General features: G+C 37.9%; 1 protein-coding gene across 1 annotated transcript in view; it reads left to right on the forward strand.

Annotated features, from left to right (window-relative positions):
• LOC140145951 (receptor-type tyrosine-protein phosphatase kappa-like) overlaps positions 1-16,299 on the forward strand; it is an 83,412-nt gene that overhangs the window by 31,794 nt on the left and 35,319 nt on the right. Inside the window, 3 exon segments of the mRNA XM_072167689.1 lie at positions 5,589-5,858; positions 9,216-9,336; positions 11,829-12,019. Coding sequence (XP_072023790.1) covers positions 5,589-5,858; positions 9,216-9,336; positions 11,829-12,019 — 582 coding nt within the window.

The raw sequence follows: 16,299 nt of genomic DNA on the forward strand, positions 1-16,299 counted from the left end.
CGAACGTCACGCTCAATGAGATGCGGCTTAAAAACCATAAAATGTCGATTTTGGACCATTTTGTCATTATGGTAAACTGATCCACTTTGCCATTTTGCACTATGCAGCTTTACACTTTCCCGATACCTGACTACTATAAAAGACCAAAACTGATTACTTGATTGCGAAATGGCAGCGTGGCGTATAACGGCTTAGTCCTTCGACTGGTAATCTTTTGACTATTGATTGATGCGAATGGTTCGATTCCCCGTGGTGTTCGATTTTTTTCTTTAAGTGTATTCAATTGTTGTTTTCTTTTTTCTTTTTTTTTCTCACCGCAAAAGCGTATTTTATTATTAATAATATTCCGAACTGGGTTGTTTCAAATTGTTATATCACAATCTTTCTGATTCGATTCGGATAAGCCTATACTCAGCAACGCATAAGTTTTACAGAAAACATTTACATGTTGGGTTATATTATAAAGGGTACAGAACGTTTTAATAACATTCAAAAACATTTTGGAAAACATACTGCAAAACATTGTAATATTTTTTAAAACTATATTTGTAGTGTTTTTTGAATTATGAGACAAAAACGAGATTTTAGTCATAATTACGAAATGTGTGTAATTTAGCATAGGAGGTGTTTTCAGTGACCATTCTCTAAATAATCCAACATCTTTATCAACAATTTTATTGTGATTCAAAGGGATATTATATACTCCCAAATCGTGTGCAATATGAAGCTCATACAACATTTTGTTTTTAAGTTATGGGACAAAAATGACATTTTAGAGCAGTTTAGAGCCATAATTACTAAACGTGTGTTGTTTAGCATAGGGGATGATTTTAGTGACCACTCCCTTAATAAACCAAATTTCTTTATTAACAATTTTGTTATGATTTCAAAGCATATAATCCACTCTCAAATCGTGTGCAATATGAAGCTCATACGACATTCCGTTTTTTAGTTATGACACAAAAACGAAATTTAGATGAAATATTTTGCATTCGGTAGAGACAATCAACGAAAAATGTCTTGGAACGCTTGCGTGTAAATAACGGAAAACTGTCACCCCTTTCCCGTGCAATGTTGAGAAATACCAAAGTCTTCAGCGGTTTCCGATGTGTTCCAACATTGATTGATGGGGAGAGGGAAGGTAAATCATTGTTGTAGATGTCATGCTTGTTCCCAGGCAAAATATACGTCATTTCCATGATCATGTGAAATTCTGCACGGAATTTCGACAGAGTGTACCAAGCGTTCCAAGGACTTTTTTCGTAGGTTGTAGGTCCTAGTAAACCAACTGTCAGTTTGTCCAGACGTTTAATTGCTAATAAGACAGGCCTAAATCAATAAGGAAATTTTAGCTTAATTGTATTATACAAAAGCTTAAAGCAGGGATATGTGTTCAATTTACCATATAAGGGTGATATTGCTTGCAGCTGTTGAGTATTATAGCAATTAAAAGGTGGGTCTTCCGATTTTTTGCCCAACAACACAAAATGTTGTGTGTAGCTTATAATGTTATGGTGTTTGTTTGTTTATTTGTTTGTTTGTTTAATTGGTTGGTTGAGTGGACACACACTTGTGTCCTGATGGGACCAGGCTCAAGCCTTCAAAGCATATGTGACCCGTTCCCACAAAACCAGCCATAAGTCACTAATTTTGAAAATTGAGATTTTGATGTCATTTGATACCAAAATTATGTTTCTGGGACATGTGGTCGTCATTCTATGGTCTTTCAATGGGAAGGGGTAAGCGACACATAAAGAAAAGGCAAATGCAAGAAAAATGGTTTTAAAGTTGTAAAATGACATGTTTAAGGACTTGGTTTGGCTCAGAAAATGCTAGATTTGGGTGCTTTAGACCACATATCCTGGAAAGAAAAAAGACACAAAAGAATATTTCATTTTCAATGGTAGGTTAAAGCACAGATCTGTGGTTAAAGTAAATATATTAAGGAATCAAAAAATAATAAAAATTGAAAAACAAAATCTGCAAGGTTTTTCACCCCTTTCCCAACTTTGACTCGACGTATCTCGAAATGGCTGAGTGCGACTTATGGGGGGTTTCATCAGAGCGGGTCACATAAGCATGCTGGCATATATAAAGAAAAAATAAACAGGATTGAAGAAAAAGAGCAATGAAAAGAAAAGAAAAAAATCATTTGTATAATTTTGCTGTTAGCCTTTGGGTTGAGAAATAAGAAATTGTGAATTTCTATTGTCCGGTCAAAATCATTAATTCCCCCTGCAGACTACATGCAATAACCAATTTCATGTCAAACTTAGTAGGATGAGAGAGTATAATTACCTCTTGTGATGTATAGTTTGTTCTAAGGTATTTGCATATTTATGAATATTAATGAGTTTATATTTGGTCTGAAATTCATATTAATCTAGTCTGCAGCCAAACACACAATAACCGATTTAACTTAATAGGGTTAAGACTAACCTATACATATGGTACAAAATACAATGAAGTAAAATCAAAAGGCGTCTTGCAGGGTTAAATCCAGTCCTTTGGAGAAATGTATGCAGTTATTTTGATCAAATGTTTTGATTTGCATGACTGTAAATTAAGACTGAAGATGGGAAGTAGTTATTTTACAGGGGCATTTTGTTCTTTCTTAGAAGTCCCTATTAATCAGAGCAACACAAATTTCTTGCTTGCATCACATCTCAAAAGGCTGCCTTGTGTGATTTTTACTATTCATGATATATTTCATATTATTATTTTATATTTCAGCATGCTTCTTTCGTTTATGAATGGACATGGGATTGTAATAGTGTGATATTACCTCAAAATTAATATATTAAAAGGGCATTTCGTGATCCACAGCCTCATCCCCCCACTTTTCTCAAAAAAAGTTGAGATTTTTATATCACTGGAAACCTCTGGCTACATAATGTTTATGGACAAAATATTTCTTGCAGATTAATTCGTTTAGCAAAGATATCGTGAAATTTGAATTTCGTTCTGGTGCACCAGAACGAAATTACAACGCATTGTCTATGGAGCAGTATAACACACATAATCATGCATAACTCGCGAACGCAAAATCGGAATCAACTGAAATTTTGGGTATAGGTTTTTTTTTTTGATATCTAATGAAAAATGACATAAATAGAGGATGCTAGGATCACGAAATACTCCTTTAAGTTAATTTTACAGTGTATTTTGTCACAATTAGATGCCAATATTTAAAAAAAATCACACAAGGCAGCCTTTTGAGATACAACAGTATGTGATGCATATGACGAAGTGTGAGAAATATTCACCTGGTATGAGCTGCCATATATTTGTGTCTGCAAAATAAAGATATGTGAAGGAGTAATGCAATAACTAGGCCTATATCTAGTTCAAGATGACAGAATTATTATGGGAGTTTCTTGTTATGTAAATTATGTTTAGATACATTGTATAGATGTATATGGAATCCGAAAATACATGTACCCGTGTCCAAAATCTCATGTCCTTTGTATGGTCACCAGATTAGGTCAAAGGTCATAATGATGTGAAATGTTAAAGTTGCTTCAATCATATTGTGATATACCTCAAACTCTTCATAAGGAACAAAAAAGTCAATTGTCATATTTCTGTAGATGCATAGTTCAGGGATTATGATGTCAAATAGATCAAAGGTCACAAAGGGGGGTCCACAAATATTGACAATATCTACAAAAGGTCCACTTTTTTTTTTTTTTTTGGGGGGCAGGGTGTTAAACTGTACTTGAGAAGGTCCATCTTAGAAAACAAATTAAAAAGCAGTGCCTTTTATGTTAAACTATTCAAAATAGCTAGAAAAGTCAAGTTTTAGGGGCATTAAATCTACTTTTTGCATGTATTCCGTACCCCCACAAAAAATTGCATATATGGGCCTGGTTCTCACTTTGAACATACAAATCACCATTCATGAGAAACAAGTCAACAGGTCATGAGGTTCCCCCTTAAATGATGTTATTAGTAGCCATTAGTCACATATCCTGTAATGTTGAACATGGTTTAAAATCCCTATCCACGCTGGTGTAGACTGCAGACGACAAGTCCCAAATTTTATTTTAAAATTCATAAATTTCAGAATTGTTCATTTTCATGACCATATTTGGAATCAGCATGAAAAATGCATTAAAATGAGTACAAACAAGCCTAGTATTGGTTCAGTGATTCTTGAGATAGCTCTTGATATTTTGAAAAATATTTCAAAACTTGGACATTTTATGTTGGAGCCTATGGCTAGCATGCAGAGCATTAGAGGGGAGATGTGTAAGAGAAGGAGGAAAGGAATGTGTGTGTTTTAGAATTAACATGTCATTTATTCTCCCTTCAAACATGACAGCTCATGCATTTGTCATTGATTTTAGGGTGCATTTAAAGGTGATGTTTTGGGAAAAACAATGATTAAACCGGAATTAATTGTACTCTAACGGTGGTGATTGTGTGTGCTTTAGGGACACATCATTAGATTTTCAGGGGGGGCATGGGAGTTTGGGTCGGGTGGAATTTTTTTTCCTCAGCATTCAGCGACTATTTTTTTTGTCTACTTTAATGTATATCTTTATACAGTGTTGGGTGGGGCAAAATATTTTTTTTTACTTATCAATAAGGCAATTTATTTATGTTTTCATCTGACTGGAAAAGGTTTTTTATCGGACAAGTGGGCAAAGTTTATTTTTCAAAAAACTCCCATGCCCCCTGGAAATCAAATGATGCACCATTTATCATAAACATGTCAATTCTCCCCTTCAAGCATGACAGCATATTATTGATGGGGGTGGGGGCATTATTTTAATAAAGGTGATTCTTAATGATATTCCAGTTGAAATCCATATGCCCCCTGTGAAAGACATGATCTTAATCTCCAACACAGGGAGTGTAGATTTCAAAGTGAGTCACCCATTCAGGTAACCCCATTTGAAATTCACACTCCCTGTGTGGAAGATTAAGGTCATGTCTTCCAAAAGGGGTGTATGGACTTCTGATACTGTATAAATTTATGTTTTACCTTTAATACTTGTCCTCTTTGGGCCATGTGGCCCATAAGGCTGCAAGTCATCTCCTCCCGATATCCCTGTCTCTAGCTATTGGCTTTGCTTTGTTCCACAACCATCACCCCAGTAAACATTGGTAGGGTGATAGAGCATGTTGACTTCTTGTACTGTATAATTTTATGTCTTACCATACCTTACTTATCCTCTTTGGGCCCTGTGGCCCATAAGGCTGCAAGTCTTCTCCTCAAGCTGTCCATGTATGTAGCTATTTGGCTATGTTCCATGACCTCCACCCCAGTAAACATTTGTACTTGATATTTGTATTTGATACTGTATAGTTTTATGTATTACCTTACCTGTCCTCTTCAGGCCATGTGGCCCATAAGGCTGTAAGTCCCCTCCACCAGCTGCCCCTGTCTCTAGCTATTGGCTTTGCTTTGTTTCATGGCGGTCACCCCAGTAAACTTTGGTAGGGTGATAGAGCATGTTGTCCTTTGATGCTGTATACTTTTATGTCTAATTACTCACATATTATTGAATATTAATAAGCTCATTTGCATAATTTCACAGATATTTTTATTTACTAAACTTCATGTTTTTTTCTTATCCCAGGTATTGAAAGTCTGAGTAACACCAAAGTAAACCCAAACCAGAAAACCGTCTTCACCTGTCGTGCAACCGGCAACACTGCACCCAGCAGAGATATGGTGATTTTAGAAAGGCTGGGTGGGGGAACTAATGGTATCACATTTAAATCAACATCGATGGCTGGAAAGACCAGGTCTGTGTTGTTTGATGTGAACTCTGTGGCTGCAAGGGAGAAGATGGTGTGTCGACTCATGGGGACTGGAGCGTACGAGCAGATACAAGCTAACACATTTGGTAGGTTGTTAATTTGTTTGTTCAATATGAGGGTGGTAATCAACTGCAAGGGGGAGGGGGGATACTCAGTACAAATTACCATACTGGGATGTGCACCAAACATGGTGCACATTTTTGGCCATTTGGTATATCAATGACCCCTTTTTTTAGGCCAATTTTGATATATGGATGGGTCATTTTTTCTTAATTTCTCAATTTTTTCTGAAAACTATCCCAGGCAAAATTTTACAAAATTGGGATAAGTTAAATTGTATTAAATTTACTTTTGGTATAGCAACTGTAATGGGTCAAATTTTCTTGGAAAATTGGTATATAATAATAATAATAATAAGCATCATTTATTAAGCGCCTTTTCATGTACAAAGCGCTTTACAATACAATACATTATAAAAACAACAAAAATATCATTACATATGGCAAGAATACAAAAACCCAATAATTTAGCAAGAAATACGATAAAAAGTTTAAAAATACTTAGCGAGACCAGCTCATTATTTAAAAGAGCAGGAAAACATGCAATTTTAAAACAGCTCGCTATGTGGCTGGAGGGCCTATAACATGTGAAAGCACGATATACACAATAATTACATAATAAAATACATAGCGAGACCAGCTCAATTTGGAAGAATATTAGCGACCAACATGCAAAAATGTTTTACAAAAACATAGCAAATTTAAATGTACGCAAGCAAAATACATCAAAAACACACAATAATTGATTAAAGCAGAGGAGCATGCTGCATGAATAAATGTTATAAAGGATGCCAGTCCGGCATAGCAGTTCATGGATAAAAACAAACAAAATACATATAAAGCTCCACAAAACACAATTTTATCGGGCGTGAATAAGGCGGTGGTATCAACCGGGGAATAAATAGGTCTTAAGACCCTTCCTAAAAGCAAGGACAGAGGAGGAATGACGAAGGGAAGCAGGTATGGAGTTCCATAGTCGGGGGGCTGCAGCGTAGAAGGCCTTGTCACCGTCGTTTCTGTAGGTTCGTGGATTGCGTAAAAGGAGACTGTCATCACTGGAATGCAAGTTTGGCCTACCGCATGAATATCTCTGAAGAAATTCGGCGAGGTAAGGTGGAATGAGGCCATGGACTCCTTTGAAGGTGATAAGCAAGATTTTGAACTTGATTCGCTGTTCAATTGGCAGCCAATGAAGGTGTTTGAGTAGCGGTGCTGATGGATGTAGTCTTTCGGCTCTAAAAACAATTCTTGCGGCCCTGTTTTGGACTTTCTGCAGCTGCTTACGGTCTTTGGCGAAATCCCAAACATCAGAGCATTGGCGTAGTCGAGCCAGGACAGAATCAGAGCACGGACAAGATGATGGCAACTTTCTGTGGTAATGTAACATCGAATCCGGTAGATGTTTCTGAGGTGGAAATTAGCAGACTTAACGACTGCTTTGACATGGTCAGTCATGGACATTGTCTGATCGAATGTCACGCCAAGGTTCTTGATTTTAGTAGAACGCTGGATAGTGTTGTCACCGATTCTGAGAGACAAATTGTCAATGTCGGCTTTCTTGATGTTATAAGGTGAAGCAGCGACAAAGAATTCGGACTTATCATTGTTAAGTTTCAGTTTATTCTGAGTCATCCACGCACTAATTTCATCAATGCAGGCTGCCAATCTGGTCACTGCTCGATCACCGTCTCCATCCACTTTTGGGTTGAACGTCAGATAAAGTTGGACATCATCGGCATACATATGGTAGCAGATGTTATGATTCCGTATGATGGCACCGATATGATAAGGATACATGCTGAAGAATAGAGGTCCAACAACAGATCCTTGTGGGAGGCCGAAGTCAAGCGTGTGATTAATGGACGAATTATCCCCCAGACAAACCCGGAATGAGCGGTCCTTGAGATATCATCTTATCCAATTCAGGACTGTGCCAGAAATACCAAAAGTATTCGAAAGCCGTTTCAACAGTATCTGATGATCTACAGTGTCGAAGGCTGCGGATAGGTCTAACAACACAACAGCCACAGCCTTATTATTGTCCAAAGCACACAGGATATCCGTTTTGACTCGTAGTAAAGCCGTCTCCGTGCTGTGCTGCTGTCTGTACGTAGATTGGAAATCCTCAAGAAGGCAATTGGTACTGAGATGATCTTTGATTTGAGCACAAGCAATTTTCTCCATGATTTTCGAGAGGTACCTGATATTTGAGACAGGGCGGTAGTTCTTATGGATGGACATACTGTCAAATTCTCAGATGTACACCCATGCCTAAACCAAACTTGAGTACCCCCGGAGTTATTCCATGGGTATAACCTTTGTTCAACAAAGAACAAAGTGTTTTAGTTTATTGGCTAAAGCTGGAAAAATCCAGCAGCACCCATATTTTCCAGCTTTAGCCTCTTAACTAAAAAACTATAGTAATATTAATAAAGTCTGCACAAAAAGTAACTCAGCTGTTATAAATACGCCTATAGATTCAGAACTAATAATTGTTTTCATAATATTTCAACATAGCGAGAAGGATGATTTATTTACGCGCATTTTGATACCCCATTTGTCCAATTTTGTTCAATATTGACAATACAGCAGTGTTTTGAAAGAAAAATACCCGAATTTAAAAGTTGCAGTTTACAGCGATCAATGGTTATAATGCCAGCACTGTAAACACGTAAAGCCCGCCATTATCTTCGCGCTTACTTCAAATCAATACAAATAACTGCAACTTTTAAATTGGGGTATTTTTCTTTCAAAACACTGCTGTATTGTCAATATTGAACAAAATTGGACAAATGGGGTATCAAAATGCGCGTAAATAAATCATCCTTCTTTTTATGTTGAAATATTGTGAAAACAATTATTAGTTCTGAATCTATAGGCGTATTTATAACAGCTGAGTTACTTTTTGTGCAGACTTTACATTGGTTATATAGGACATGAGTGACGGAAGCCAATAACTGCATTCATATTTCCATAGGTCTTATGGTTCTTGAGTTAAGGCTACTATTATTTATGAAAACAACAAGTTTTGGCCATTTCCCCCCTCTCGAGAACATTATGCACATGGGGTGGTATGACAACCTTGTCAAGCCATGGGATCTCTTTTATGGAACCCATAGCATTCCTCTTGTGTGTCAGCTTTATTTGTGTCTATATTTGAGTGGAAAGAACGCTAGGTCATGCTCACCTCTGATCCACCTTAAGGTGAGTGATGAGGAAGGGAATGTAAGACAAGGCGAGAGAAAAGATTGAGAAATAAAAGGAAGAAGAGAGAAGAAGAGGAAAAGAAAATGTAAACATACAGAGGATAAAGAAGAGCAGAAACAGAGGGCTCATCTGAATCATCTCAATTGTCTAATCAATGCAATGTTTCTCTTTTTTTAGTTTTACCAGAATTAAATACTTCCCCCAGAGTGACTGGTGTAGGAGGCCAGTGGGCTGATATTGAATGGGATGCTTGGACTAATGGCATCAATGTAGGAGATGCACCAGTAGTTGCTTACAGGTATGATATGTGACCATGGGGCAGGCCCGTACGCAGGGGGGGGATGCGACACACCCCCCAAATTTGGAAAAGTATACAAAAAGTCCCAGTTTTTTAACGATTTTTTCCAAATTGTAGGAAGTAAGTCCACTTTTCACAAAATCGCCCCCCTCCCCTTGGAAAAAAGTCCACAAAATCATCACCCCTTCCCATGATATCCTGCATACGGGCCTGCCATGGGGGGCAAAGAATGAATGACCAATCAATCAATGCAAAATTGTCATGCCATCACTTAACAACTTCTTTGTTCACTAGCTAATAGCTTCATAAGAAAAAACATTTGAATGTGTGGTGCTTGAAAAAGCCAGCAGATCCTTTTAACATTAATCTTTTCTGAAGAATTCTTAGTTCTACTGTAGCAAGATTTAAAGTTTGGGAAGAGGTCTTTGAGATTAAAGACCCATTCAGTGATTTGCTTATCAGGACGATCGTAAATGCATCAAAATTCAGATTTTGCTACCTTTATCATTGTCATAGATGTGCTAATATAGCCTGCTAGTGGTTTCAGCCAAAATAAGACATTTTACACGGATCTTTAATTTATATACTGACAGTATATAAATTAGCTACATATATTTGATTGGGGCTTCAACTTCATCAATACTGTTGGTTTCAGTTTTTGTATGCCTCCACCGGAGGTATTATGTTTCCTGGTTGTCCGTCCGTCCGTCCATCCATCCATCCATCCGTCCGTCTGTCCGTCCGAGCTTGCGGGTGCAATATCTCGGAACTGCTAAGATGTACAGTACCACAATTTGGTGGGGGGTTGGTCATTGGCGGTCTTCAAATTCCAGTAGGTTTGGTTAGTGGGTCAAGGTCACCCCAGGTCATCTAGGGGTCATCTGAGGTCAAATTAGCAAAAAAACGTCGTATGGGCATGAACCTTGGTGGGTACTGTAAACATTTAGAACCAAATTTTTTGAGGGTCATTTTGGGGTCATCCGGGGTCACCCAGGGGTCATCTGAGGTCAAATAACTTAAAACTGTCGTATGGGCATGAACCTTGGTGGGTACTGTAAACATTTAGAGCCATATTTTTTTAGGGTCATTTTGGGGTCATCTGGGGTCACCCAGGGGTCATCTGAGGTCAAATAACTTAAAACTGTCGTATGGGCATGAAACTTGGTGGGTACAGTCAACATTTAGAGTCAAATTTTGGACGGTCTTTTTGGGGGTCATCCGGGTCACCAAGGGGTCATCTGAGGTCAAATAACTTAAAACTGTAATATGGGCATGAAACTTGGTGGGTATAGTCAACATTTAGAGACAAATTTTTGGACAGTCTTTTTTGGGTCATCAGGGGTCACCCAGGGGTCATCTGAGGTCAAATAACTTAAAACTGTTGTATGGGCATGAAACTGGGTGGATACAGTCAACATCTAGAGTCAAATTTTTGTACGGTCATTTTGGGGTCATCCGGGGTCACCCAGGGGTCATCTGAGGTCAAATAACTTAAAACTGTCATATGGGCATGAAACTTGGTGGGTACAGTCAACATATAAAGTTACATTTTTGGAAGGTCATTTTTGGCCTTACATTCCACTCTGATAGTATCAAAATACTTCCTTGCTTCTGGTACCAAAATCAAACCATTTTGATGAAGACAAAATGGGTCAAGGATCTTTCATTTGTTACACTTTTTCTAAAAACCTACACTGTCATCTAGAGATGGCCAGTTCCTAGTGAAATTGCACCAGTTAAAATGATACGCATCAAGGTGGAGGCATTGCGGCCGACGCTTTGCGTCGAGAACCGCGCAAGTCGAGAACCGCTCTAGTTACACTTGTGATGAGATCACTGAATGGGTCATTAAAACAAAAATGATTTTTTTTTTACTTTCATAGCCACTGAAACAATTCCAAACTACACTGGCTATCCAGGCTTGTGCATTTGTATGAGCTTGGAACGGTCCATGGTTTTCCATGGATTAGCATGTGTTCCTCACGGACCAACCTGGGTAAACAAACAAACAAACAAACAAATTGTAAAGATACCATAATCATTAGTCTTGTAAATTGTTGTCCTTATTATGACCAAATTCAAACCTTGAAATTTCAGAATTGTAAATGTTCATGACCATATTTGGAATCACTATGAAAAATGCATTAAAATGAGTACAAACAAGCTTAGTATTGGTTCAGTGGTTCTTAAGACAGCTCTTGAAATTTTGAGAAAAATCTCAAACTTTGACTTTTTATTTTGAAGCTATGGCTACCATACATATCATCAAATATGGACCATTTAAAAAAAGGAGAAGAAAAAAAGCAAGGTGGTGTCGTTCAGAGGCTCCGGAAAATTTGAAATATGGGGAGGGGCAATGGCACCTGGCCCATGGTACTTTCCCATAGCCAGTTTAGCCACCTAAATTATTGAGCTGCCCTTCCCCAGCCACTGATGAACAGCAACTGAACAGCATTTCACATCAAGTCACCATTATTTTTATTCCTATACAGAGTGCACTATAAAACCACTACTACAAGTTCCTGGACATCGATGGACATCACCGGCAATGGGTTGAGCACAAGAATCAATAACCTGAGATGGGAGACACGCTATATGTTTAGTATATCAGCTGTCAGATCTGGGACTGGTGGAGAGGGACCTAGAGGACCTTCATCAAGCGAAGTCACTACCTTATGTGCAGGTAAGCTTTAGTGTTTGTAAAAGAGTCTTTGCAAGAGGAGACACACCTCAAAAGCAAGTGCAGTATCTATGGCAGGGATGTTCATAAAATTTTGAAGATCAATAGTTTTAGCTGAAAGTTCTTTCATTTGAAAGAGAATTAAATTACCTAAACAATAAGGGGTCAATCATGTTTCTAGTGCATATACTTTTGAAGTTACAGACAAAATAGTGTCATCAAATTGCCCAAAATTGTGTGTGTGAAATTGTGACAGCAGGCACATGTACAATGCACACTACTGTATGTGACCCCAGATGACCTCCTATTCTTTACTGTAAGAAAGCTGTTTTGGATGGTCTTGATTTACACACAAATTGCTTTCGAGCTAAATCGAGCGTCGACTTGGTGGAACATGGATTGCACTATGTGATAGTTTATGAATCCAGTATCATGCCAGTACCATTATAAGTCAACATCACTTAGGTTTTGGTTGTCAAAATTAATTTTTAGTGATTTTCTCCATTGAGCCCCACAGTAAAGCCATTTTTGGACCGTACATGCACATTCCACTTCCCTATGGACGAATAGCGCCACCTATTGTGTGTGATGTGAGCTAGCCTATCTATGGAAGACTTTTCTTAAATCTTCCACAGGACTATGGCAGATTTCAAATTTAATAGTCCAAATCAAGCCCGGGTCTGCACTTTAAACTAAGCCTATTTATACTGTCAAACTGCTCACCAAAATACTCTGCGCCATCTTTGAGTCACTTCTGGTCCTACAGTGCCTCGAACCCATGACTTTGTGGATAAAAGGCGAGCACGCCAATGTATAGGCCAAAAGAGGATTTCCTCATCTGGTCTATGACACTAACACACTTATCTCGGTGACAATTCTTTTTGAAATTTATATTATGCTGACTTCAAAAATAGTCATGAATCAGATTATTATTCATGATCAGAATATGTTTTCAAAAAAGAACTAACCATTTCATTCAACATTCATAAGAACAAGTACCTATCTTAACATTCACAAATAGTTCCATGACAGGAAGTTGAAGTAATTATGGGATATTATCCATTGTTGATAGAAGGTCCATAGGGAGGCTTTTAATGCTACTTTATCATGTTCCAGGAAGACTCTTAAGTTTGTCTTTAAGGGCATATGAAAATAAACATGTTTATTGTTGTGTTGGATGTGTAGGCAAATATTGGGATCAGGTGCATGGGTGTTGCAATGTTGTTGATGTCATCGACAGTGCCGTAAGCAGTAGCGTAGCTAATGAGGGGGCAGGGGGCAGAGTGCCCCCCTGACAAAAAAAATTAAAGAAGAAGTGCCCTCTGACAAAAAAAAAAAAAAATGAAAGAGAAAATCAGGAGGGCAAAGTAAAAGAAAAGGGCAAGAAGCCCTTTTCTAGCAAAATTCAGGGCCAAAATAGTGTAAAATACAAAATTTTTCGCTTCACGCCACACAATAAAGCCCTTTTTAGCTGGATAATGGGCGAAAATAGTGTAAAATACCATTTTTTTCTCGCTACGCGCGCACATCATCCCAATAAGGCCCTTTTTGGGAAGCTCGAAGACATACAGTGTCTATGTATTGTATGATGTAACTGCAATTTTTTTCCGTCTGTGCCCCCAAAATTTTATTTTGCCCCCCCTGACCAAGAAAGCTGGCTACGCCCCTGGCCGTAAGCTTACAGAATTAGACATGACGTCCCAACACTTTATTTGTCAAAACAATAAGGAAAAATAAATAAAAACACAGTATCCTAGTTCTATTTGAGATTGCAACCAGAATATTAAGCCTCCAACCAAAAAAATATGGGGTCTTTGGGTGACTGATGCTGTAACAGAGGGCCTTGATACCCCAACATTATGCATCACCTCCAATATTGAAGTGCCCCTCCCTCATGAAATGATGTCATTCAATCAAGATGTAGTGATGAGGAATTCTGGCGATTCACAATACGATGCACCGCCAGCGGTTGCTCTTGCTAGTCCATTTTAGACCTACAGGGTCGACATCGCCGTTCTAGCCACCATTAGATTTTCACACGATTGTGATAATAATATTGTTGAAAACAGCTCCTCAAAATATTCCTTGTAATCAATAGATGGTTCTACTATAATGTTATACTTCACATTTGTGTGTAACATGATCGTTATATTGACATTTTTAAACACACAATGACATTATGTTTCTGTGTTGTATTTGTTTTATGCTGGCTTTGAATGCCAACATTTTCCCATTATGCACTGCGTATTTTAACCTCCCCCGCGACTGAATGATAGAATAATTTATGGGAGAATAAACTTTGAGAGACCTCTTGCCTTCAACCCTGCAGAGAGGAAACACCTTTTATTGCCCGAATCCTACAATTAGTAGATAATTCTCCTTTATGGAATGTTCCAAGGGATGTCTATAAGGCTTAGTGTAGATTTTTAATCATTTATAACCATGTATTGTCATAAGCACCCCCTTTTTCAATTAGTTGAATAGTGGATCCTGGCACAGCCGGTATCCACTATGATAAATATATTGGCCAGCCCATCCATAATGACACAATATTGGATAGGCAAAAAAGCAAAATCAGATCTTTTATTGTATGGGCGGAGCCATAGGCGGAGAGCCATACTTTAATTTTGTTTTGCAATATTTGTTCGCACGTTTAAGGGTTTATCTAGCCACTGTATAGATTGAAAGTTGCAGGGTATATAGTATGTAATCGAATGAAGAAGTAGATAGATTTTCTATAATAATTTGCGTTCAGGAGAGGAGATATTTAACAAAAACAAAAACACCCAAGTCCGTCAAATGCACGAATAAGAATACGTGTATAGTATAGGCCTATCCACCATTGGGGAATTGCCGCAGCTGATTAGAGTCGTTCATTTAAATGCGGTACATGATTAGAGTCGTTCATTTCGTACGGTAAATAGCGGGCAATGGGTGTATTTTTTGTTTGCTTTTGTGTTGCTTTTTGGAAACACTCGCGCCCGCTATAAAGTCTTTAATTTGTTTGCACAGACTTAGTCTCCTACACAGCCAATTTGTGTCGGGCGATCCGAACAAACATCGTGATAGCCACATACAGTCTGGCCCGAGGCACAGACTATCAAGTGTTTATTTACCAGTGACCTTCAATAAAATCGATACTGTAGTACAATTTACAAACATGCTATATACAGGGTGTCCCTGAAAGAACTGTTTCGCCAGAAACTTAATTGTTTGGGTATTTTAACGCCACAACTAAACAAAACTAAATACTTTTTGAATTTTGACAAAAAGACGAAATATTAAGATTAGAAATTTAATAACGTGGCATAATCACTGCGCATCATCATTTTTACTTCATTTACTGTATAAAACACATCTTTTGACTCATTATGACCCCAGATTTTTTTTTCTTTTTTGAGAAACAAAAATCCTTCCAAACTTTACATAGAGCCAAAAATTTACAAGATTAATTTTTTTATTTTGGCATAACAATTCAGGGAATTTTGTTTTTGTTTGTTAACGTTTGTTTTAATACGCAATCATTCGGGCACACCCTTTCCAACGAAAAATGAAAAATTTAATCTCAACATTTAATTTTGAGCATGGAGAAAGGAAATCACAATTTCCCTCCCGTTTCTCCCCATTTTCCCCTTCTGTTTTTCTTCTCTTTTTTTCCCATTTTGCTTTTCACCTTTCCACATTTTTTCTTCTCAGACAACCCTTGTTTACCAAAAGTAATAAATTTTATGTAATTTATGACTGACACAGCATTCTGTCATCCCTGTCTAGCCCGCTTCAAAGGTCTGACCTGGTTGTTGAACCGGCGCAGGCCAGATGTCAGAACTGCAAATCAAATGCAGCAAGGTAGAGGTTGTAATATCGTGCACATAGCTACCTATACCTTGCTGTGTATAGTGAACAGAGCACGTGTATTTTGCTCACTGGCAATTGATACAAACAGAAGGTATCAATAAATGGGACAGTATGAATGGATCGTTTTCGAAGTTTATATTGTGATGAAGTTTGGCAGTCAACATGTGCGATGATGCGAGTATAGGGTCTACAGGGTTTTAACAACATGGTGTATCGCCTAAACTTGGTCAGTTGTATTTGTAGAGCTGAATAGATTTCGGGGTCATCCAAGGACACCCAGGGTTCATCTGAGGTCAAATGACTTAAAAACTGTCATAATGGCACGAAACTTGGTGGGTATAGTCAACACTTAGAGTAAAATTTTTGGAAGGTCATTTCGGGGTCATCCGAGGTCACCCAGGGGCATTTGAGGTCAAATTACTAAAAAC

Source organism: Amphiura filiformis, chromosome 2 (assembly GCF_039555335.1).
Source record: "Amphiura filiformis chromosome 2, Afil_fr2py, whole genome shotgun sequence".
NCBI lineage: Eukaryota > Metazoa > Echinodermata > Ophiuroidea > Amphilepidida > Amphiuridae > Amphiura > Amphiura filiformis.